This window comes from Vigna unguiculata, chromosome 2 (genome assembly GCF_004118075.2).
Source record: "Vigna unguiculata cultivar IT97K-499-35 chromosome 2, ASM411807v1, whole genome shotgun sequence".
Lineage (NCBI taxonomy): Eukaryota > Viridiplantae > Streptophyta > Magnoliopsida > Fabales > Fabaceae > Vigna > Vigna unguiculata.
In genome coordinates this window covers 23,079,596-23,104,976 of record NC_040280.1, presented here as the reverse complement: position 1 = coordinate 23,104,976, position 25,381 = coordinate 23,079,596, and the positions used below count along the sequence as shown (strand labels likewise).

General features: G+C 30.9%; 3 protein-coding genes across 3 annotated transcripts; 2 read left to right on the top strand and 1 right to left on the bottom strand.

Annotated features, from left to right (window-relative positions):
* The first annotated feature begins 5,619 nt into the window (after positions 1-5,619).
* Positions 5,620-8,768, top strand: LOC114168665 (signal recognition particle receptor subunit beta-like). Its single transcript, XM_028053569.1, has 6 exons — positions 5,620-5,986; positions 6,061-6,143; positions 7,019-7,105; positions 7,346-7,494; positions 7,729-7,860; positions 8,239-8,768. Exons 1-6 carry the CDS (start codon positions 5,848-5,850, stop codon positions 8,426-8,428), a joined length of 780 nt encoding a protein of 259 aa, XP_027909370.1. The 5' UTR covers positions 5,620-5,847; the 3' UTR covers positions 8,429-8,768.
* Positions 8,769-9,671: 903 nt separating this feature from the next.
* Positions 9,672-13,757, bottom strand: LOC114169370. Its single transcript, XM_028054512.1, has 9 exons — positions 13,462-13,757; positions 12,766-13,101; positions 12,527-12,560; positions 12,077-12,304; positions 11,010-11,099; positions 10,715-10,780; positions 10,542-10,633; positions 10,413-10,460; positions 9,672-10,157 (listed from the first exon to the last, which is right to left on the bottom strand). Exons 2-9 carry the CDS (start codon positions 13,092-13,094, stop codon positions 10,040-10,042), a joined length of 1,005 nt encoding a protein of 334 aa, XP_027910313.1. The 5' UTR covers positions 13,095-13,101; positions 13,462-13,757; the 3' UTR covers positions 9,672-10,039.
* A 3,715-nt stretch (positions 13,758-17,472) lies between these two features.
* Positions 17,473-22,366, top strand: LOC114173394 (ubiquitin-40S ribosomal protein S27a-like). Its single transcript, XM_028057761.1, has 2 exons — positions 17,473-17,765; positions 21,659-22,366. The coding sequence occupies exons 1-2, from the start codon at positions 17,538-17,540 to the stop codon at positions 22,136-22,138; spliced, it is 708 nt and encodes a 235-aa protein (XP_027913562.1). The 5' UTR covers positions 17,473-17,537; the 3' UTR covers positions 22,139-22,366.
* The last annotated feature ends 3,015 nt before the right edge of the window (positions 22,367-25,381 follow it).

The following is a 25,381-nucleotide window of genomic DNA, read 5'->3' as shown; positions in this document are numbered from 1 at the left end:
GAGGGTGTGTTCATATCATTAATCTGAATTTTTTTAGTGTAGTTAAAGTCACGCAAGGGTTTTGTCTATGTGGGGTCTCTACGAGAGAAGATTCTCCATTTGAGGTAAGGGAAGCTAGTTTATTTATAATGATTGAGTTATGAATTGCTGAAATTCAAACTCTATTGATTTTAAATGTTGATTTGTTTGAATTTAAAATGTTGGGTGTGGAACTAATTTTATTATGTTAGAATTATCTAATTTGCTTTACATGAGGTTTGATTTGAACTAAAGCATGATATTTTGAACTAAGGATTAGCTAAAATTTCACAAACAGGCAAGTTGGATAACCTGAATTAGTTAAACCAGAACTATTCGTCTAATACGACATCATGCAATAACACAAAACCTTTGGGTACAAAGCGAATAACTTAAGTAAGTGAGCTTTAGAGGTTTATGGCGTTGGGTGCAACCCTGAGACTGTTGTGTGCTCACTTTATCGTGAGATCCAATGGTCCAAGGAGCTACCCTAAAATAGTTGGGCAATCACTTAATAGTGAGCTTCAATATATCAACTATCAATTAATAAAGTGTTAAATATCTAAAATTATTTTATTATTTAATTATTTTTAACTTTTTTTTCATTAAATAAATTATCAATAACACTTATGGACATTTTTGTTATTTAAATAAAGTAAAATTATATGCATTATTGACTATTGAGACTACAATTCAATTTATTAGGTTCAATAAACACTCGTCTAACCAATTAAATGTATACTAATAGACTTGTCTAATATATGTATGAAAATATTTGCTATAATGTATTTTTCTAAACTCATGTTATCAGTGTATGAACAAATTGGTCTTAGTGTTTGTTGATTGACTCGTCCAATCAGTGTATGAACAAACTTGTCTAGTGAGTATTCTCATACTCGTCTAATCAATGTATGAAATGACTCATCTGATGATTTTTGCTAAACTCGTTTAATTAGAATATGGAAATTTGTTTAATTAGTGTTTGTTTAAACTTGTTTAAAATGTATTGCAAGACTCGTTCAATTAATGAAAGACAAACTCATATTGTATTAATAAACTTGTCTAATTTGTGTAGAGATAGACTTGCCTAATGTATACTGATAAGGTCATTTCATCATTATTGTTGGTAGACTTATCTATCAATGTTTAAACAGCCTCCTCAAATGAGTATTCCTAGACTTGTATAATCAATGTATGAAATGTCTCATTTAATGGTTTTTGTTATACTTGTCTACTTAGTTTAATGCTTATTGTTAAACTTGTTTAATCAATACATCGATAGACATGTTTGCTATTTTTTTTATATTTGTTTAATTAATTAAAGGAATAACTTGTTTAATGTTTTTGCTATACTTATCTAATTAGTACATGGACACATTTGTATAATGTATATTATTAGATTTGTCTATTGTTTTTTGTTATACTAATTTAATAGTGTATGGACAAATTGATCTAATGTGTATTGCAATAGCAGTTTAATAACTTTTTTATATTCGTTTAATTAATGAACAAAATGACTCGTTTAATTTTTTTTATATACTCGTCTAATTGGTATATGGATAGACTTGTCTAATGTATATTGCTATACTTGTCTAATGTATATTACTATACTTGTCTAATTTTTTCTATACTCATCTAATTAATATATGAGCAGAATTAGGCAATCTGTATTTTTAAACTCATATATATACTTTTTCTATGGAAAATGATATATTGACAATAGTTTTTTAACAACTTCTCTCACTACCTGACGTGGCAGTGTTTTTTAAATTTTTAATTTTTTTTGCACAATTTCACGTTTGATGCTTGAGTGTGAGAGAGAAAAGGAGGTTGATGGAGTGAAAAAAGTGGGTGAGGAGAAAGGAGAGAGAAAGGAGTGGAAGTGGTGAGAGAAGTGGATAACAATTTGTTCTTTTTCCATCCCCAGGTTTGTTCTTCCTCCTTCCTCCAAGTTTTTTCTTTCTTCATCTCCGAAGTGTCTTCTTCGTCCACCCCCCTAAGTTTCTTCTTCCTCCATCCCCCAAGTTTGTTGTTCCTCTGTTTTCGAAGTTATTTTTCGACAAGGTTCGTCATTTCCCTGTTGGTGAAGCAGAAAAAGTATTAGGTTTACCCACTGCAACAAATTCGTGGTTTAGGGTTTAGGTTTGTGGAAATGAGGCATTTTTTTTTTACCTTTTTGGAGAATATTTGATAAAGTGTGGATTTTTTTTGTAATAGTGTTGTTCAAGAGCGGAAGCGAAAGGTCAGTTGTAGAAAATAATCACTCTAAAGCGAAATCTGCAAGATTGGTGTTTCCAGATTATGTGTGAAGCAGTGGGTTTGTAAATGCGAACCTGCATTTTTCTGCATTACTTTGTTTATGTGGAATCTGCATTTTTCATATGCAATACATATGACACAATATGAAAAATTTATAAATATAATTACTTAGTACTTGGTGTGAGTTAACTTTATTAATGAAATGTATAAATTATTCACGCCACCAACATGATACTTCTAAGCCAAGTGAAGAATGAGAAAGATTTTGTTCAAATCATTTAACATAGGTTAACAAAATTGCACACCTTGGTTTGCACTTAAATTCAAGATGATGAGTGATACAACCATCTATTGAAATGGGTTCACCTTATACCAACTCACCTCATCCACGAAGCAAACATGTTAAATTCTCAAAACTTAAGGGCTACTACTTTCATGAGGGTGAGGGAAAACAATGTAATGCAGAAAAGTGCAGGTTCGCACTTACGATAACACTACTTTGCACTTAAACTGAAAGTTTTTATTATGCAATACGTATGACACAATCTGCAAAATTTATAAATATAATTTCTTAGTACTTGGTGTGGTTTAACTTTATTAATGAAGTGTATAAATTACTCACGCCACCAACGAGATACTTATAAGCAAAGTGAAGAATGGGAAAGATTTCGTTCAAATCATTTAACGTAGGTTAGCAGAACTGCACACCTTGGTTTGCACTTAAATCCAGGATGAGGAGTGACACAACCATCTATTAAAATGGGTTCACCTTATACCAACCCACCTCATCCACGAAGCAAACATGTTAATTTTTGAAAACTTAAGCTACTATTTTCATGAGGGTGAGGGAAAACAATGTAATGCACAAAAGTGCAAGTTCGCGCTTACGATAACACCGCTTTGCACATAAACTGCAATTTTTTCGTATGCAAGACGTATGGCACAATCTGCAAAATTTCTCGTTATATCTTTCTCTAACGTCACTTAATTAACAAACTTTATAAATTATTGATGTCACCAAAAGGACTGTTGAAATGGATACTTATAAAGAAAGTCAACCAAGGAAAAGGTTTTGTTCAAATGATTTAGCGTAGGTTAGCAAAACTCAAATCATTATTTTGCACTTACATGTGAGATAACGAGTGACTGAACCATTTATTTAAATGGGTACACCTTATTCCAACTCACTTCAACCATGATGCAAACATGTTAAATTCTCAAAACCTAACGGCTACTACGCACACCCCGACGAGGAATAACAAAGTAATGCAGAAAAATGCAGGTTCGCATTTACGAACCCACTGCTTCACACATAAACTGGAAATAGCAATCCTGCAGATTCCGCTTCAGAGTGATTATTTTCTACAATTGTCCTTCCGCTTCCACTCTTGAACAACAATGTTACAAAAAAAATCCACACTTTATCAAATATTCTCCAAAAAAGGAAACAAAAATGCTTCCTTTCCACAAACTTAAACCCTAAACCACGAATTTGTTGCAGTGGGTAAACACAATACTTTTTTTCTCCACCAACAGAGAAATGACGAACCCTGTCGGAAAATAACTTCGAAAACGGAGGAACAACAAACTTGGGGAATGGAGGAAGAAGAAACTTAGGAGGATGGACGAAGAAGACACTTCGGAGATGGGGGAAGAAAAAACTTGTGGAAAGGAGGAAGAACAAACTTGGGGATGGAAAAAGAACAAACTGCTCTCCACTTCTCTCATGACTTCCACTCCTCTCTCTCCTTACTCCTCACCCACTTTTGTCACTCCATCAACCTCCATTTCTCTCTCGCACTCAAGCATCCAACGTGGAATTGTGCAAAAAAAAAAATTAAAAAAACACTGTCACGTTAGATAATAAGAGAAGTTGTTAAAAAATTGTTGTCAATATATCATTTTTCTTTTTCTATACTCATCTAATATATGTTTCTATACTCATCTAATTAATGTATGTTTAATATATGTTTTTAGACTATTTAATGACAACACAAATACATTAATTGACATATTTGAAGATAATTATTTTGTTAATTTTTATCTTTTGTTCCAGTTTACCGAAATTATAAGTTGTTATATTTTGAAATTGAAAATAATAAAAGATATAATAAAAAATGTAATTTTTTTATAATATTAAGAAATATGATTTTTTATAGTATTTTAAGAAATAAAAGTAAAATATATTTTTCTAAGTTTTATTTCATTAAATAATTAAATAATTAATAATAAAAGAAAAAATATTATATAAAAAAACTAATACTTTGATTATAAGTCATTCTTTAACTTAATAAATATGTTGAAAATATGTTATTTTTTTAATAACAGTTAAAATATGTATAAAGATACATGTTAAAAGAATTATTTATCTATTTATTCATTTTTAAAATCAACTTATTTAAAAAATAAATTTTAAGAATGCAATTGATTAAAGTGTATATTTTTAATTCATTATTTAAAAGAATTTGGCATAAGATATTCTATATTTTTTTTAACCTAATAAATATGTTAATTTTTTTTAATAACAGTTAAAATGTGTATAAAAATACATGTTAAAAGAATTATTTATCTATTTGTTATTTTTAAAATCAACTTATTTAAAATAAATTTTAAGAATGCAATTGGATTAAAGTGCATATTTTTAATTCACTATTTAAAAGAATTTGGCATAAGATATTCTATATTTTTTTTAATGATGAATTATATGGATCGACAAAATAATTGTTCAGCTTTAAATACCACTAAAAGTAAGTTATGAATGAGATTATATATAAATAAATAAAAAATCAAAACAAATAACAGATTTATGTTATTTATATGAGTAGATTATTATTTTGGAATATAAAAACCTGTAATATTAGAAATAAATTTATAATCAATATTCTTTATTAATTTATTAAATAATCAATTAATTAGAAGTTATAAAATAATAAAATTAAAAATTAAAAGTATTTAGACTAATTAGTTTAAAAATAAAAGAAATAAATATTTTTTAATAATTTAATAAATGACTAATTAATTAGAATAAAATGAAAGGATAAAAATAAAATAAAGGAATGATTTTTTTCATAAATATGTTGTAATAAAATAGATATAAATAGTATTAAATGATTAAAAATATAATTTTTAGAAATTTGTCAACACAGTAAAATAAATTTATTAAACGACCAATAAAAGGATAAAATAAAACAAATAAAACAATAATTTTTTTTTTATAGACAAGTATAAATATATGTATAGAAGATATTTTCATTTTCATTAGTTATAACTTAATGTATTATCAATAATGAAATAAATTAGGAAAATCCTTTATACAACACAAAAATACTGTAAATTGAAACGTACGCGCTGTCCTTTGGAATCATACTCATAAGAATTCCTGCTCGACACTCGACACGCCAGATCTGCAAATCGGAAAATTCAGAGCGCTGTCGAAAACCGCCGTCTACGGCGGTAAAACTTGTCTCTGCATCTTCTTATCTGAGAATCGGGAGTTTTATTGAGCTTATTTCTCTTTGTGGAGAATATCTAGCGCAACACTGAAACGAACGCCAAAAACTCGAGTTCCCAATGGAAGAGTTGGAGCAGTGGAAGGAACAACTTTCTCACTTATCGCATCTGGCCATGGATCGTCTTCGCGAGGTTCCCCCAAATCAGCTCTACGTTGCTGCTGCCATCGCGATTTTCACAACGCTGCTTCTTCTCTCTGGTAAATTCACGTTGTTTTTTAATTCTTACTCTTCTAATCGTTTATTGGTGTTCATTATTGATTTCTGTTTGTAGTACGTTTGTTCAAGCGGTCCAAGTCAAACACCGTTGTGTTGACGGGGCTCAGTGGGAGTGGAAAAACTGTTCTTTTCTATCAGGTATTTGCTCCAAATCACAATTATTGAGTTCATTGCTTCTGATTTTAATCCTCGAATTAGTCTAGTTTAGTTTGTGGCTAGGGTTGGTTTGGTTATTCTGAAAATTAGAAAATAAAATTCGCTTTTGCGCATGGTGAAGAGGAACTAAGGGCTATATTAGGTCATTGTGACATTTTTTTCAAATGTAGCCCGGTGCCTTCATCACAGTTTGAAATTTTAGCAATGATACCGACATAGTGTGAGATAGTTGATAGATAGCCTTGTCATTTAAGTATGTGGTTAGGATCTTTCAAGTTTGTGTGTATGAAAAATATTTGTTGGAACAATTGGAAGAGGTCAGATCCTTAAATGTAACGCAGTATCTTAAGGGATTAATCCGTGTGTTTCCTTAGGTTTTACCCTTTAGGAGGGACTCAGAGTCAGGTTATGTCATTGTTCACAAGTTTTTGAAATGTATAGCCTGGTGCCTTGATTGTTTGTTGTGAAGTATAACAATGAATATGAAAATGCATTAAAGGAAACAGTTGTAATTAATTATGACCAATGGAGCTTGTATGAGGACATTGTCTAGGGGTCAAAATAAAAAAGTTCATGACAACATTTATAAGTTTTCAGCACAGATTTGAATCACATTTTGTGTTTTTTTTATTGTTATTTCAATGCATCTTGAGTTTTTTTTTTTGTGCCCACAAGTGTTGTATTCATGCAAGAATTGATGAAAATCAAATTGTTTTTGTAACATTAGCAGTAGATTATATGTTGGGATATAATATAATCAGACTCCTTGAAAAGTGTTATTAGGCCTTACTTTTCTTTGTATTAACATTTTCCATATTAACATCATATTCTTGACTCACATTTCATGTCTACTGCAGCTTAGGGATGGCTCTACTCATGAAGGTACCGTTACATCAATGGAGCCTAATGAAGATACTTTTATTCTTCACAATGAGAAAACAAGGGTAACATTTTAGCTTCCTACACTTTGAATACTTGCTTGAATTACAAAGTTAAGCCGTTTTTTGAAGATGCAGTAAATTGTGCTTCTCATCGATATTTACCATTTGTTGTTCAAAGAAACTTGTTCGAAATGTAGTTGTAGATTAAATTTTATTTGTTATATCTTATGTTTGTTTGTTGATTGTGGAATCGTACAATAGAATAGAACAAATAGTGTCATATTTTCTTTTCTATTTTGACAGAAGGGCAAGATAAAACCTGTTCATATTGTTGATGTTCCTGGCCATTCTCGGCTCCGACCCAAACTGGATGAGTTCTTGCCTCAAGCAGCTGGGGTAGTTTTTGTGGTTGATGCTTTGGACTTTTTACCGAACTGTCGAGCTGCTTCAGAGTAATTCCTTCCCCCATTTAGTTGCTAGATTATCATCTTTATATTATCTAGCATATTTTGTCAATATTAGCAAGAAGCACTAGTAAGCCATGATGGGACACATGATGGGACATATCAACGTACTCAACATATTTTAGCATTATGATGTATAATAACTTATCATTTTCTACCACTCCTGAGGAAGATGTCAGCAAGGCAGATACAAGGATACTAACATTGTCTTTTTATTTATAGGTATCTGTATGATCTATTGACTAAAGGAAGTGTTGTGAGGAAGAAGATTCCGGTGCTTATTCTCTGCAACAAAACAGACAAAGTCACTGCTCATACAAAAGAGTTTATCCGAAGACAAATGGAGAAGGAAATGTATGCCTTCAAGTTCCAAATATTTTTATCTCTGTTCACTTTATCAATCAGCAACTACTTTATGATTTCGTTTTATTTTCCGGTTGATAATATTTATGCGCTCTCTCTGTGTTGGATGGAACATATACACATTCATATGTCAATGCTGTTATTGTTATTGATTGGTTCATATTGAAGAAGTATCTTCTATTTCCTTTTAATTACTCTAATAATTGAAGTTTCATTCACATACTTATATTTACGCTCTCAATCAAATGATCGGTTTGTTTGGATTTTGAAAATGTGCATTGTTATTTGTTTTTAATATATGATAACCTGATTGTTTCCATGATTTCGCTGTCAATTCTATTGTTGACTCTTCATATCATTATTTTCCAGAGACAAGTTGCGGGCATCAAGAAGTGCGATATCAGATGCTGACGTTGCAAATGAGTTCACCCTGGGGGTACCGGGTGAGCCATTTTCTTTTACCCAGTGCTCTAACAAAGTAACAGCTGCAGATGCTTCTGGTTTAACTGGGGAAATATCTCAGCTGGAGGAGTTTATCAGAGAACATGTAAAGCAATAAGCTAGATATTGTGTTTAAAGCTCACGGATTTTTGTTGAGTTAGTGAATGGAGTAGTGTTGTTTATCTTGGTTGTACTCATTCGAAGTGCTGTCTGGACGAGTAGAGGCTTAAAAGAAAAGGGATTTTGGGGTGGGGTTTGGGTGTTTGGTTAGAGTAGGAATCAATGAGGATTTATTTCATTGTTAGTTCTGGTACATTGATCGGATTACAAATTTTCGTTTAATTGTATCGGTACTTGTATTTACCTCATTTACTCATTTACTTTTTACTGTTATCTGCCTCTGCTTCAGAGGCTTTGGGACCCCATGTCCTCAACTTTATTTCATATCCTTTTGGCTATTTTTCTCCTTTGGTGACTTTTACTTTACGTTGGGTGACATAACCAAGAAAAGTTACTAGGTTGTCATACGGGAAAAATGCAACTCCAGACATATAATTATCCCAATGATGCAATCATCTAACTGCTGCTCATTTAATTATGGGTAAGTAGTTAAATTATTAAGTGATTAATTTCTGTTGATGAAAACACGTGCATAAGGATGTGGTAGGGCCCCGAAATCCCAAATGAAGAGAGTAAGTAATTTTAATTGTTGATGCGAGAATCATTATTTATATTCAATCATCGGTTTACTATGGGATACTAATATATTGGCACTCATTTGATGTTTTCTCTTTCTTTTGTCTGATTACAATACGACAAACAACCCGTCTTCTATTCAGGATTTGCTATTTAGTTGTCGAGTTACTGCAAATTATGCTGACTCATTTTCTTGGGAGAACATAACCAGCTGACAAACCAAAACAATCAATTTTCAATTTAAAAACTAAGGAAACAGCATAGTTTGCAGATTTATTAGATTAAGAGTTTATATTAGATTTAGACTTGCTTATTACTACAATTTGAAGCTTTTTCCTAAGTAAATTACCCAGGTCTACTTTAATACGTGGACTTAATACAAAGCACTAAATAGCGAAACAAAGGAAACATGTTCACTCTGTTATTCCAAAAAATTAGGGTGATAATCAAAAGTGAGAGTATAGTTGATGTTCAAGGAAGACGTAATTAGAAAATACTTGTAATTTTACACTGTCATCTAATCACAAAATATCATATAAATTTATTATTTTTTTATAACAACTACTTTAAAAACAAACCATCTTTATTACAATTTCTTATTAATTAATTAACAAAATCCATTGAAAATTTAACTCGTGTACTTTCTCTGAAGAATCATATTGACATAACAGCGCAGAAGCAATTCATATCCATACTGAATAATAAAAGAACAACACTTTTTGTAACATTTTACTGGGGTTGATTTGATCAATGTAGGAGTATACTGTGAAATGTTTATCTCGGATGGAAGATATCACAAATATGGTTAGAGCAGAGCAGAGAAGTTCCATGTCTTCAATCTGAAGTAGCAAATAACAACCACATGCCGCACAAATCCTAAACACTTTTGGAGGAAAGTGGTGTTTAATCTAATCTTCTACGTTAAAATATGCTTTAGCCATGTTTAAGGCAGCTCTACTCCGATGATTGTTCATGAATATATCATCGTACAAATACTAACAAATAATATTGTTGATAAAAAAAAATAAAGAAATCACCGTACAAACTGACAGGAACCAGGAAACAATTTTGACAACCACAAGTGTTTCAACTTCACTATCAAAGCAAAGACTGCAAAGCATGGAATGTGCATTACACCCACACCTGTGTACCTAAAAGCACCACAAGAGAGCCAGATAAATATCATATCATCATCTGAATGCCTAAATTAATTTCATTTCCTAGTGCTGCATTTGGTAACATGTAAGATAAACATGCAATGTTGATACATGATAAATTGCTCCTTGCTTGCAGTTTAAGATTGTCATATTTGAAGGGGTAATCTTATGTCAAATAGTGTTGAAGTTAAATTTTAATTTTACAGATTCTGTTCGAGTTGTGATGATGCACTGAATTTGAGAACATACCATAAGGCTGCATATGGGGATGACAAGTCAAGGAAAGGATAAGGCCACCTGGAACAACGGATAGAAAATTATGAACAGAATTGGGTCAAGTGAAAAGCAAAAATCAGAAAATGGGATACTTGTTTTTACCATAAGGAAACACAGGCATGGATGATCCACTGAAAAAGCACAAACATAGCCGTCCACAGAACAAAATATGCAAATCGAAACACTGGAAATCTCTGCATGTGTTAAGAAGTAGACGTAAATTTGAAGTACGTATGTAATGAGAAATGACATTAGCTAACAGATAAAAAAATCACCATGCAATTCAATAATGCTTCACCGAGGAGGAATACAGCGTTTAGAGAGTGTAGGCAAACATCCATCTGCAAATTGAGAAGTGCAAGCATTAGGATTCATTATGAAAATATGTTATGAGTAGCAGAGGACCAGCCTATTCTATTAGAACCAAAAGTGAACAATTTACACATTAAAAAATGAAACTAGAAAGAAATGGCCAAACATTCTCCAAAACCTTTATTAGTAGTACATTAAGTATAATTTTCTTCACCAAAAGATAAATGGCAGACCAGGGACAAGATCAATAATACTCACAAATTCCAGACGGAAATCTTTTTTTGTCATAGATGGATAAAGGACTAGCCAGAATACAATGTCGGTGAGCACCACAGCACCTCCACAAGTCTATATATTTTAAAGAAAATGAAAATAAATCAGTAGATTGCCTCCTGAGTTCAACCAGTTAATAAGACAATGATAATAAACATGCAAGTGTTTACTTTTTTTACAGCATGCAATAGTGTTTAATCAAGTAGCAGAAAAAGAGCGTGGTGAACAAGAGGACATTATAAAAAACACAACTTTGACAGAGAGATTGCATCACGGGCTTTTACAAACTTATGATCGTTGTGGAAGCCTTTATCTGCAAATTTATATTTTAATACATCTTTTAACACTGTTCTCTAAAAATCAAATAGGTAACTGGGACTATCAAACTAGAATATTAATGATTAATTAGCTATCTGGGTAAGGATAGCTTACTACGAAAGAAAAGGGGGAAAGAGCAGCTAAGAGGACAGGAAAAACAATTCTCTAAGGATGCTCAATCTGTAAAACAAATTTAGCAAAACAACACAAAGAGGGTGTATACAAACAATTCTGTCCCATGATAAGTTTTAGTTGGTGAAACACCCTAAAAATGTTTGGTAGAGACAGTACATGCAGATAGAGGATGGTGACTACATAAAATGGCAATAAAATAAGTTTCTCAAAAGACTCTACAGACTATGATCAAATGTTTGACAGTGTCATGATTAATTTTGGAAAAATTCTATTTGGGTCTTTGGAAAATCCAGTTCAAAAATGTTGTTCGGCAACCCATGCTTTCTCCATCTCAAACAGATAAAATTTTCCTAATAAGCCTGATAACTTTTCAAATTCACATATCTTATGTCTGGTTTAAGGCTGCCATCTCCAATAATACTTCCTTTTTCACAAAACTAATTCCCTTTGAAAATTCTCAGTTGCATTGCATGTCCTAACTAACAAAAAATCTGATTAAATGTCAATTTGCAATTGTTAAAATACATCACTACATTAGTTAAAATAATGTAAGGCACAAAAAATATATACTCCAATAAAATCCAGAAAAAAAAAATTACCTGAAAAATTATTTGAAAAATATAACCCCATACACGAGCAATATGCCGAGTGTGAGGCTCCCGATTGGTATTGGAATTCTTATACAGGTTAGGTAATTCTGGAGTACCATCGAGTGTAGGAGCCACATAAGTGCCTTGTTCAGTATCCAACTGTTCCTGATTGACTGTGTTGCCATCAATTGTTTTGTGTTTATAGAAACATCCATATATGGAGACACAAGATCCATACTGAAAGTCAAATTGAGAGCAGAAGTCACTTGGAGAAGGAATAAAATGAAAACAAGAGAAAAGAAAAGTTGACTGACAGATTCAAAATTTTCTCCTAAGGTGCATATAAACCTGTAACCTACAAAATGTATTATAACCCAACTAGAACAAGTTCCACCCTAAACCCAAAAGAAAATGCAATTTTATTATAATATCAGATGAGTAAGAGATGATAAGGGTTACCCCAAAGTAAATGGTGACCAAAGTAAACGTCCACCTGTTAAACACAAAAGAAGTAATCAGCATATTTCTAACCAACTAATCAAGAAGGAAGCTTAAGTGTCTAGCTTGCTATTGAGGTAGCAATAAAACAAGTGCAAATTAAATATAAACTTCAAGTTTTTTCATAACTTCATTAGCTCATATCATCACTATAGTTGCATCAAGACTAGAATAGATAGGATATGTGAATGTAAGCTTACTGAGTGTAGAAGTAAAATATGCCACCTCCATCAGCAACCACATTGGTAGTGAGCAAAGACAAAAGCACAACAAAAGAAAATATCCTATAAGCAAGCAACCAAGCAGGATGAATTCCTTTAAGGCATGTATTCCATGTTTCATCCTCGTAAAGAGTTCCAGCTGTTTCCCTCTGTCTTTCTCTTCTCCCATTCCTTGGTTTACTGCATTCTTCGTACTTCCATATCAAAAATGATGCTAGACCCATAGCCATTAAAATAAAGAGTGCACATAAGAAGAACCTCCAATTCAACCAATAACTTAAGAGAGTAGTATCTGGCGGCAGTGCCATAGTGGATCTGTTAATAATAAGAAATTGGTCAGTTACTTATATTTCCTTTGCTAAATAAGTTCCTCCAATTTCATGATTTTGTATGCACCTAGTTAAGATTGGATACACGAGTGATGAGCAAAACAATATTCTGCCAAGATTATCCTTATCGAGAAGAGTTCAAGTCAATTTCACGAAACAGAGATTAAATTAAGAACCCCTCCCATAACCTAAGCCAATACACAGATTCCTTACTTGAAAATTTTCACGAAAATCCAAAAAGTTTGATACTTTATCAAACTGAAGATAGAAAAACAGATTACTGATTCCCAACTGAAAAGACACAGAAGAATGGATAAATAAATAAGCAAAGAGTAGAAGTACTCACAGAGAAAATTGAGAAGTAAAATTAAAGGCGGCAGAGGAGTGATTTCTGAAAGAAGATGCTTTGTTTCTTCCTTCTATATGGGTACGTATCAGAAAGTGAAGAAGAAGAAGAAGAAGATATGTTAAGAGTGATTTAATGAACCAACAAATTGAAGTGATGTTATCAAATGATTAACAGTGAGAAAGGTATTCAATCAATTGATTTTGCTTCGCAAGTGGCTGATCCCAGTTCGCAGGTTTGGGATCAACCAAGATTCACCGGAGAAGCTTTTTCCTCTGTTCTTTACAATGCAATGAAAGTATTATGTATTTATAGATAAATTTCCCACCTCTCTGTGCTGCATATATTTATTTATTTATTTAAGGTTAGTTACTTTTTGTTGACTTTTGTGTGTTCTGTTGAAAAAAAAAAATGTTTGGTTTGTTAAATGAAAAACAAAATCTTAATGTGTTTACGTTTTTTTCAGGTAAAAGATATTATTTTTTTCACGTAAATAAACAGAATAAGATAAATTTTACGTTTTGAACTAATAAAAGATATTAAATATGTGTTTTAAAATTGAAAATATCAATTATTTTGAAAATGTAAACCTTATTTAAATTTAAAATTTTAGATAAAAAGTATTTTTACTAGGAGATAAATAAGAAAAATATTTTAAGCTAAAATATAATTTATGAATGTAAACGATTGACATAGAAACCATCTTATCAAGAGCAGACGGAAAGGAAGGAGTGGTGGTGGGACTTCTTCTTTAACTAAATAAAAACTAAAAAAATCTGTTTTCGATATATTTATTTCATAATAACTTTAGGGTTTATAAAAAGATAGAATATCAACTTTTTTAGTTACTCTTGATTTGTCACTGACAGTCATTTACTTGTTTTAATTTTAATAATATTTTAAATTATAACACACAATTTATAATAAAATATAAATAAAAAGTAGCATAAAATACAAACACATTTAACAAAACTAAATATTTCCTTTTTTTCCTGTTATCAGTTATATTTTTTTATTGTATATAATTAATTTAATTTTAAAAAACATAAATACAGATAAATAATTATTTAAACATAAAATTATAAGATAACTATTTTAATTTAGAAAAATAATTAAATTTAAATAAATAACCGCTTAAAAGATAAAAATAATAAATATTTATGTCTACTCAAAAATTTCTTTTATTAATATCTGTAATCTATATAACTATATAAAAAATATATATTTCTTTTGTGTCCACGATTAATTCACCTATTTTATCATTTATAATATAATTATGAGCAATTATGGTAATGATAATAGTTACTCTATAATGTTTTATATAAAACTTAAAGAGTCCTTCAATTATTTTCTTCTTCTTCTTTTTCTATGTTTATTTGAGTGGTTATCTTTCTTCATTATAACAATAAATACACATCTTCATTTTGGAGTTTATAGGGTGCTTTTGATCTTCCAAAGAAGAAGAAGGTCAACCTTGCATCATAATACTTTCCAAGATAGTCGTTAGGTGTGTGTGATTTTAAAGCTAAGACTCTTTTTACTTAAAATAGTATTATCTCCCGTTGATCCAAACTTGACCTACAAAACAAACTTCCAAGGTCAAGGATCAACAAGTTAAGCCAAGTCAACAAGTTAATTTAATTTAAGTCAACAAAAGAAAAGTTAACATAAAACTAAAATCAAAAGAAGGCAAAGAAGTTTTACTTCTAAATATGTTTATTCTCCTTTAAACATGTGACTTCATCCTTGATAGGGGTAGAAGCTCATTATATAGTCACTGCGCTTTTATGCTAGCATGATAATATTCCATTTGTTTTATTTTGTTTTCTTTCATATATAATTTTTTCACATTACTTCATTGTGTCTTTTTTTTTCCTTTTCTTATATATGTTTGGATTAAATATGTTTTTGGTCCTTTAACTTTCAGTAAATTTTGAAATTAGTCAATTTTGAAACTTTAGACCAATTTATTTATTCATCTTTCGAAATACGTTAATTTAGTTATTTTAATCAACTTTTGTTAAGTTTATTTGATATTTCAAACGTATTTCATAATAGTATTTGACTTAACATTAAAGCAAAAATGTGTCAAACAGTATAAAAAACTCAAATACAATTCTGAAATATATACGAAATATCAAATAAACCTAACAAACTTTGATGTGTCTCAAATTGATCCGAATTTTCAGAAATTTGATGTAAGTCTTTTTCAGTTAGTACAATATTAACAATGTTAAAAAACTGTTATATGTTAATTTGTGCATTTATTTATTTAAATTTAAATTTGTCAGGTATCAACTGACGTTGTGACAGTGTGATATGACAATGATGATGATATTTGTCACTATCAAACCAAGTTTCATAACCTTAGCCTCAATGTGGTCCATTTATTTTTATTTTGTTTCAATTTAGTACCAATCTTTTATGAGTAATTGTGTCCTTCTCCAAATTGAACTTAAATTTAATTTTTATATAAATGTTATACAAAATGTTTTTATTGAAATTGATATTTTTATTAAATATTTTTAACATTTGTTTAAAATTTAAACAATTTTGTCTCTCTCCAAAGTGAAACTAAATTTAATTTGTATATAAATGTTATACAAATATTTATATTAAAATTAATATTTTTATTAAATATTTTTTAAAAATTAAGTTTATTTAAAATTCAATGTAAAGTATAAATTTAAATAAACTTAATATTGATAAAAATATTTAATAAAAATATAAATTTTAATAATAATATTTGTATTGTATTTGTATAAAAATTAAATTTGATTTAAATTTAGAAAAAAACAAAATTGTTAAATTAAAAAATAAAAAAATAGAGAACTAAATTGAGACTAAGACAATCACACTTAGTGTGACGGTGACATATAATACTATCACGATCATATCACATGACACAACGTCAACTAAACATGTGATTTTTTTTCAAAAATATATTAAATAAATAAATAAAATACATAAAAATACCACGAATTAATACGTAACATTTTTTTATGTTGTTGGTACATGACTACCAAAAATATCTATTTGATATTTTATTAGATAATGTAAATGAAAAATATAATCTAACCTTCAATTTCCACCACTTTTTTGCTGTCATTTATTTTTTGTCATATAAAAGGAATTAATTAAATAAAACAGGACAATTAAGGTGTCCTAACTCCTATACAAAACATGCAAAAACAAGTGCATGATAGTAGAGTACGTTTAGGGTTAAAACTCTAAATACAATACAAAGCTCACAGTACAAAATACATAAAAAATCTTGGCATGAAAAAATGGCTCATTATGAACTAAAAACTTAGGATACCGGACCCAAAACAGTCACAATAGAAAAAGACGAAATATTAATTGTAAGAGTAAGTATGTTATACATAACTGCAAAACAACTTTGAATTCCTGCTTTTAATATATATAAAGTCCGCCCAAATTTTTGTTGTCATGAGTGTGCCTATTTTTTGTCATGCATGTTCACAATATTGTTTATTTTTTTATATATTGTTATCTCAGTCTCTTATTTTCTATTAACATTTATAAAGTTTCATTGTGTAGATTATTTATAAATATTTAAATTTCTTTTTCAAGTTCAAATTTATTCATTCATAAGTTTAATTTAATCATAAAATAAATTTAAATTTGTTGTCAATATAAATATAACCCACAATTACAAAATTATTTTTCAAAAAAAAAAAAGTGTGAGTAAAAAACACCAAACTTACCATAAGAAGATAATTACTTAAATCACCTTAATGTTTTCTATCATGTTAGTAATTGATATTATCTATATTGTAATCTACTCAGTAACAAGTTCCGCATATTGAACCATACAATGTAATAGTTGTAACTTTTCTGGAAAAAAAAAAAAAACTTTTTAAGTAAATGTAAATAACATTAGATGAAAAACGTAACATCTAATTACATATGCGGACCGGGTTGAGCAAGCTTTGGGCCCAAGAACAGCCCAACAAAAAACCCTATTCCATTGGAGTATATAAATCCTCTGTAAATTCCATCATCATTTTCTCAGCAGCACAAACCCTGCATCGAAACCCTAGGTCTCAGCAACGATGCAGATATTCGTGAAAACCCTCACGGGGAAGACCATCACCCTTGAAGTGGAGTCTTCGGACACCATAGACAATGTGAAGGCCAAGATCCAGGACAAGGAGGGCATCCCGCCGGATCAGCAGCGGCTCATCTTCGCCGGAAAGCAGCTCGAGGACGGCCGCACCCTCGCCGACTACAACATCCAGAAGGAGTCCACCCTCCACCTTGTCCTCCGCCTCCGCGGCGGAGCCAAGAAGCGGAAGAAGAAGACCTACACCAAGCCTAAGAAAATCAAACACAAGCACAAGAAGGTGAAGCTCGCTGTGTTGCAGTTCTACAAGGTTGACGACTCCGGCAAGGTGCAGAGACTCCGCAAAGAGTGTCCCAACGCTGAGTGTGGCGCCGGAACGTTCATGGCCAACCACTTCGATCGCCACTACTGCGGCAAGTGCGGCCTCACCTATGTTTATCAAAAAGCTGATGCTTAATTCTAATTAATGTCGTTTTATTAGTATATAAAATTGGGAATGATAGGTTCCTTTTGTACTGTTTTGGTGAAACTTTGAAACTTTGATGCTCTCCTCATTTTCTTCAATATATTGTTATTTTTGTTAGAATGAAATTGACTCATACTTATTCATAAGGTTGTTTTTGTATGTTGAGGTCTAGGATTTTGAAAAGATTAAATTAGAGTTTGATGAATTTGGATTTGAGATTTTGGGTTGGATTGGATTGTGTAAGTTAGATTTGTGAAAACTCGTCGGTGTTTTCTTGTTGTTTGGGTTTTTTATCTTCGCAATTGGAATGGTGTTTATTTTATTTGTCTATTTATTTTGAGGATAATTGATGTTTTTCAAATGTGTTAGGTTGGTTTTTCTAATTGGATACTGATTAAACTTTAGCAATTAATCTGTTATTCTGTGTTTAAATCTAGATTTGTACTGTTCAAATGTTTTTGTTTTCTCGTTGGTGACACCCACATCATTGAGAGACTGTGATGTGGTAGTCAATAATCTGTTTGATATCAAGTTTTGAGGCCAGTTTCAAATTTGAAAACGGTGGTGCTGTTGCTTATTTAATTTGTTTTTTCATGTGCTTTCTTGTCACGAGAGAGACAATCTGTGATGGGATTGCATAGTGTCATTGTGCATGTGAAGCATTTACTATTTTCGAAGAACATTCTTTGACTAATGGAAGCAAGGTGTTGTGTATGAATTTTCTCCCCCAAGAGAAAGTCAAAGGAAGTTGGCCGAATTGTAAGTGGTGCAGAGTTTGTGAGGTTGTTGAGTTAATTAGGTAGGTTTGTGTCCATGTGCTTAGGAAATGGCAGCATCTTGATAAGTGCTGCAGAGCTCCCAAAGCTTTTTCACTTTCTTGCAGTGTTGTTTAGATTTTTTTAGTGCTTTCACTGCATGATGGCAATGGTTTTGCATGAGATTTGTGACTTTGGTTTGATTGAAAAAATAATGATTAGGAGGGATGAGTTTTGAAGGGATGATCTGTGAATGAGTGGTGTGAAAGACAAGTCAGATTAATAGTTCCTAAATTACGAATGAGTCCAAGGATTATAGTCACTTCATAAAAAAAGTACACTGATGATCTGTGAATAAGTTATAAAAATAGAAAGGCAACTTTAAAAAATTCTCTAACAACAACTTGGATGGATGATTAAATAATATCTCAACCGTTCTTCTCATTTAAATTAAATCAATAAAATACTCTACAATTTTTTTTTTCTTTCATTCCCTTATCTTTTGTCCTCTTTCCAAAAACAAACTAAAAATAACTCCTATGGAAGGGATGCAAAAAATAACTCACCCTCGTATGGCCACCACCTGCAAAAATCTAATTCGTGAATTCTTAACATTCATTTCTTGGCATTGCTGAATAGAATTCCCATGGGCCTTGCACAGTTCCTGTTAAGTCATACCATAAGTCATACCAAAAATAAAAATGATTTTATAGAACTACCATGAGAAGCAATTTTATCAAAAAACTAAATATAGGCAAGTAAAGAATACTTGATTTTCACACTGAGCTTCTTGAACACCCTGTTCTGAAATGCCAACTAAAGTTATTAACGACATCAAAACAAAAGAAAAAAGTGCAGCGAAGAAAGATGGAATGCTATTAAATTTAAATATGCTGTATGTTTATGAGTATTTATTCTCATATTCAGCAAACTTGGCATTTCACTTCCCTTCAAGTTTTGATGGCGATCCAATGCCTAAGGAAAAATAAAGTTAAATTCTAAATCTGAAATCTCATCAACTAAAAACCGACCTGGGCTCTTCGATATTTCTCCTTCCACAGACCTAAATATTCCCTTTTCACCATTACAGGATAATATCACACTAGCACAACAACAATCACCACAATATATAAAATTTTGCATATTTCATCAAAGAAAACAACAATACATTTTATTTATCTTCTAGTCCAAAAGTATCAATTCCATATGACGATCAAAATCCTGGTTGGTCCTCAATACACATACTTCAATATTTTATTTGAAAATAAAAGATATTACCTTTCGGTTGAATCTAATAATCGAATAACCTGAGGACACCTTCCAAACCTTCGAAAAGCTTCACAAACGAAAATCTTAACCAACAAAATATAACCATAGCAAAAAAAAAAAAAAAAAGAAAAATACAACACAAGAAAAGAAGAAACTAAAATGTATATATATCGATATGGTATACATAAGTGCTTCGACAAAACTATAAAACAAAACAAAACCTCAAGAACACAAATGAAACTCAGGAAACCCAGAGGAATTAATAATAAAAAATTAAAACCTTCGTAGTAGTCAATAAAACTAAACCACAAACGATAAACTGAGGAACAAAAATGCCATACCGGGTGAAACGGTGAAATGGTGAAACATAGGAAATGAAGAGGAAGGAAACATCTTATTTGAAACTAAAAAATTATAAGAATGCAACTGGCATAACATTTATTAATGGATGCAACACCTATCAATTCAATGCACATTACTCCTCCCTCCATCTACCAATTTCAGAGGCAGGAAAGCCAAAATGACTTTTAATCCAAACACTTCAAAATGGACTCTAGATTCAAAACAAGGTTAAAGCTGTAAAATGTCGATCACAGATTCAAAGACATGGAAAGCATGTTTAGAAGAGGGGTAATTTACCAAAAAACTTCTAAAATAGACGGGTGTCAATGATTGAAGTTGGAGTATTTAAATAATTTTCAGAGGTGATTATTTTCATATATTTTAGATTATTCCCTCCATCTACTGATTCCACCAATTCAAGAGGTGGGAAAGCAAAAATGACTTTTAACCCAAAACACTTCAAAATGGACTTCAAATTCAAAGCAAGATTAAAGCTGTAAAATGTCGATCACAGATTCAAAGACATGGAAAACATATTTAAAAGAGGGATAATTTACAAAAAAACCTGTAAAATAGACAGGTGTTGAGGTGTTGATGATTGAAGCTGGAATATTTGGATAATTTCCACATGTGATTATTTTCAAATATTTAGATTTTAAGAGGGGAGTGGAAATGTAAATAACAGTGGATGGAAAACTTAACATCGTTGCTCACCTTTTTTCTTCCTACACCTACATAAAATCTTTAAAATATCCTTCATTAAAATTAGGTTTAAATTCTGGTAAAAAGACACTTTAATTGTATGATCCATATCCATGATGTATTTTGTAAAGTATTATTCCCAATAAATGATATATAATTTTTTTTATATGATAAACAAAATACTTTCATAAAATATTTAAAAATTATTTGTATAATTTTTTTATTTATTATCTAAATTTACTAGTGAAGATAATCTTTTAATATTATTAAGAGTAATTTAAATATAATGTTTTTTTTTGGATTGAAAATTTATATTATATTTCCGAATTCGGAAAATATGGCCAATTCAGACAGAATCATTTTTAGTGAGGTATAATTTCAGATTATCATGTTCTACGGGGTGCAGGAAGAAAAAACAAAAGGATGCAGGGAGAATTACCCATATGCCTACTGGGTTCAGCAAGTTTGGACCGAAGAATAGGTTACAAAAAAGCCCATTCTCATAATACCATACAAATCCTCCATGGGTGGTTTATTTTCCCTTTCATAAGAACAAACCCTGGAAGTAAACCCTAGCGCTCCGTCGCGATGCAGATATTCGTGAAAACCCTTACGGGGAAAACCATTACCCTTGAGGTTGAGTCTTCGGACACAATCGATAATGTGAAGGCCAAGATCCAGGACAAGGAGGGCATCCCGCCGGATCAGCAGCGTCTCATCTTCGCCGGAAAGCAGCTCGAGGACGGCCGCACCCTCGCCGACTACAACATCCAGAAGGAGTCCACTCTCCACCTCGTTCTCCGTCTCCGTGGTGGTGCCAAGAAGCGCAAGAAGAAGACCTATACCAAGCCTAAGAAGATCAAGCACAAGCACAAGAAGGTGAAGCTCGCTGTCTTGCAGTTCTACAAGGTTGACGACTCCGGCAAGGTGCAGAGGCTTCGGAAGGAGTGCCCCAACGCTGAGTGCGGCGCTGGAACCTTCATGGCTAACCATTTCGATCGTCACTACTGCGGCAAGTGTGGTCTCACTTATGTCTACCAGAAGGCCGGTGCCTAAGTTGTAACGGATTTGCTTTTCTTACTTTTATTTTTAGTTCTTAAAGTTTTGTTTCATGTTTTGTTCGTTTAGTGTTGCGACTGTTTCGGTTTAATTAAGCTTTTCTCAATACTTTATCGATTTGGATTGTCAATTATTCGCATCCATATTTTGTTAATTCCGTTGAAGTAGTTTATGATCGAATTGCTATGGCGGTTAATTGTTCTATGATATGCTGGTAGTTTATGATATGGTGGTTAATTCTGTTTATGCCTTTAGGGTGTTTGATGAATTGTCCCGGTTGTGGTTTAGCTGTTAATGGAACTTTATTTATGTTATCTGGTTCGGTTGAATCTTGATATTCTGTTGCTTTCTTAAGTTGATATTGGTTGATGCTAGGCAAGTATGGTTTAGTGGATTCCATTGGTAATTAGTACGGAGTGTATGCTTTGTCCATAAATTTGACTTCGATTGATTCTTTTGCATTTAAAAGTCTTTTCATGTTTAGAACTATTTTGTTATACAGCGGATTGCCTTGTCGTTTCTCAGCGTCCTTTGTTTTACTTACATTTGCTTTATAAAGTTATTGTACTTGTGCAGTTTTGTGGCGTCTTCTTTGTGATATGTTTGATTTACTCTGTGTTTGGATCCCCATCAGTGAAATTCTGACGTGCGTCACTTAAGTAACTATTATTTGCATGCATTCTTCTCGGAATTGGAGGTTAGGCACGTTTAGTTTGCCTAAAATATTGGTTGCATAGCTGCTACTAAGGCCTTTTCAATTGTTAAAATTACTTAGGAATTTTCTTTTGGAACATCTAAGGTAAGGACAGTTATGGAGTGATTTAAAAGGTTATAAACAAGGGGTTAAACATCTATGACAGATTCCTTCCTGAATAGGGACAACAGTTTTTAATCATGTGCATATCATTTTAAGTATTTTCTGACCATATCATGTCATCTACATAATACGTATTTTTTATGATTTCTAAATGTTCACTGGAATGCAATTGAACCCAAAAGATTCCACCTAGTTATAGAGAATCAAGATATTTTCGTCTGAAAGAAAGTGACTCTGTCGGATAGTGTTGGAAGCGTAGGTTTAAATCCCTGTTATAAACAAAATATTATGCCCCAACTGGAGGTTCAGAAGTTTTAAATCTTTTGTTATGGTTAGCTAATTTGGTATGAACCTGGTATGTTTCTGTTTGGTATTTTATTTGATTAAATTTTATTTAAAGTGCTTGAATTGATCTTTCGTTTGTTATGAATTGTTCGTTATTATTTTTGTTCTGCTATTGCTGGCGTTCTAGCTCTTCCGTCTGTGATTGATTCTATGCATGTTTTAAGTCTATTTTATGCTAAAATAAATTCAAGATTTTGCTGATGGGATTCTTATACTTCAGACTTTTGTTTATCCGGTTCTTTACAAAATGAACAATGTTTTATGTAATTTATTTTTTTGTAGAAAGTTACTTTAAATTTATATGAACAGAAGTTTGATTAATAGATGTTGATACATAGAACCTATAGATGAAGATTCAATCAATAATGTTTTATCAATAAGAATTGAGTACGCTCGTTCTAATGTTTTTCGGAGTGGCCTACACTTGTTATGGAAGCATTTTTGGTAGAAATCATTTTATTTTAGCCTTTGAAATTCAGTAAGCATTAATTAATACTCTTGGAGGAGTTAAATGCGTATTAACCTAGAGACATTTATGTAATGTATTTTTGTAATTGCATATATTCTGTTAGAGAAGTAAAATTATTCATCAATTTAGAAAAAAAATTCAATTTTCTGTGAAAAGTTGTAAGTCTGCGCTTGATAGGTTAGTCGAGAATGTCACTATGTAGTTTTATAATTATTGTTTATTCTTTAAGTTTTTGTGGTATGTAAATATATTTTTAAATAAAAAATGTAGGTTTGATTGTGTCTTCAAATTTTTTGATGCCAAATATCTAGTAAATGAAATAGTGTAGTTCACATTTAATTTTATTCTTATAAACACATCAAGAAATAGGGACGTTTAGAAAACCTATTTAATGATATTATTGACAATGTATTATTAGAATCTATAAAAATTCAACCACTGTAGAGAACAAAGAAAATAGAACAAATGGATGATGATGATGACTATCACAATGTAACATCACTTCCACACCTTGTCTATGTGTTCACTATGAAAGAAAATGCCAGTTTAATAACAGTCTACAGAATGATGAAATTGAAACTTTCAATGTCGAAATTCTTCATAGAAGTTGGGGTTTCAACATTTCCCTTTCGTGCCTTTCTTGCTATTGCTATTGACATGGATATTATACATTTTCCTGTTCTAGCAATTCTTAATTTATTTCATTACATTGGGTTTGACCAATCCTTCCAACCCCTACCATGATGTTCCACTCTTCATTATTGGAAGATCTTTCTATTTTTATTCTTTATTTATTTATTTATTAAAGAACAGTAGAGTGCTAATCAAATTCAGTCTATAAGCCAAATAGTTTCCAATTTTTTTTATTATCATTTCATTCCTCGGAAAATAATATTATTTTTAAACTTTTAAAGGGTCACTTTATTGTTAAATAAGAATATTAAGTGTATCTCTAAAAGTAAGTGATAATTTTTGAAGAAATAATTTGGCGACGTATTTTTTTTAATATTAAAATCATGAACAATAATTTAGTGATATTATTTTTTTGTACACTACTTTTTTTTTTTTTAATTTCTATAATCAATATTTAGGAATGCACTCTACTTTTAAAATGTATTTCTCACAATCCTAATTTTAAAATCCTAATTTTAGAAGATGAAATTGATAGTCTTTCTTTAATATTTTAGAACATCTGAGTTTGATAAATTATTTTAGTTAGTTTATAATTTATTTTATACTTTAGTTTAACTAAAATAGGAATAATTATTACATAAGTTTCTCTAAAAAGATGAAATTGATAGTCTTTCTTTAATGTTTTCGAATATCTGAATTTGATAAATTATTTTAGTTAGTTTATAATTTATTTTATACTTTAGTCTAATTAAAATAGGAATAATTATTACATAAGTTTCTCTAACTATTTTAAAACATTATTTTGTGTTCAAAGCATTATTTTTGTTTTGATGGTTCATCATATAACTTTACTCTTTATAGTGTATAACATGTTATATATAAAAATATATAATGAAAATTGTCTATTATACTTATTTTATATTCTTATTTTTTTAATTATGCCTTAAAATTATAATATTTTAAATTCCTAACTATG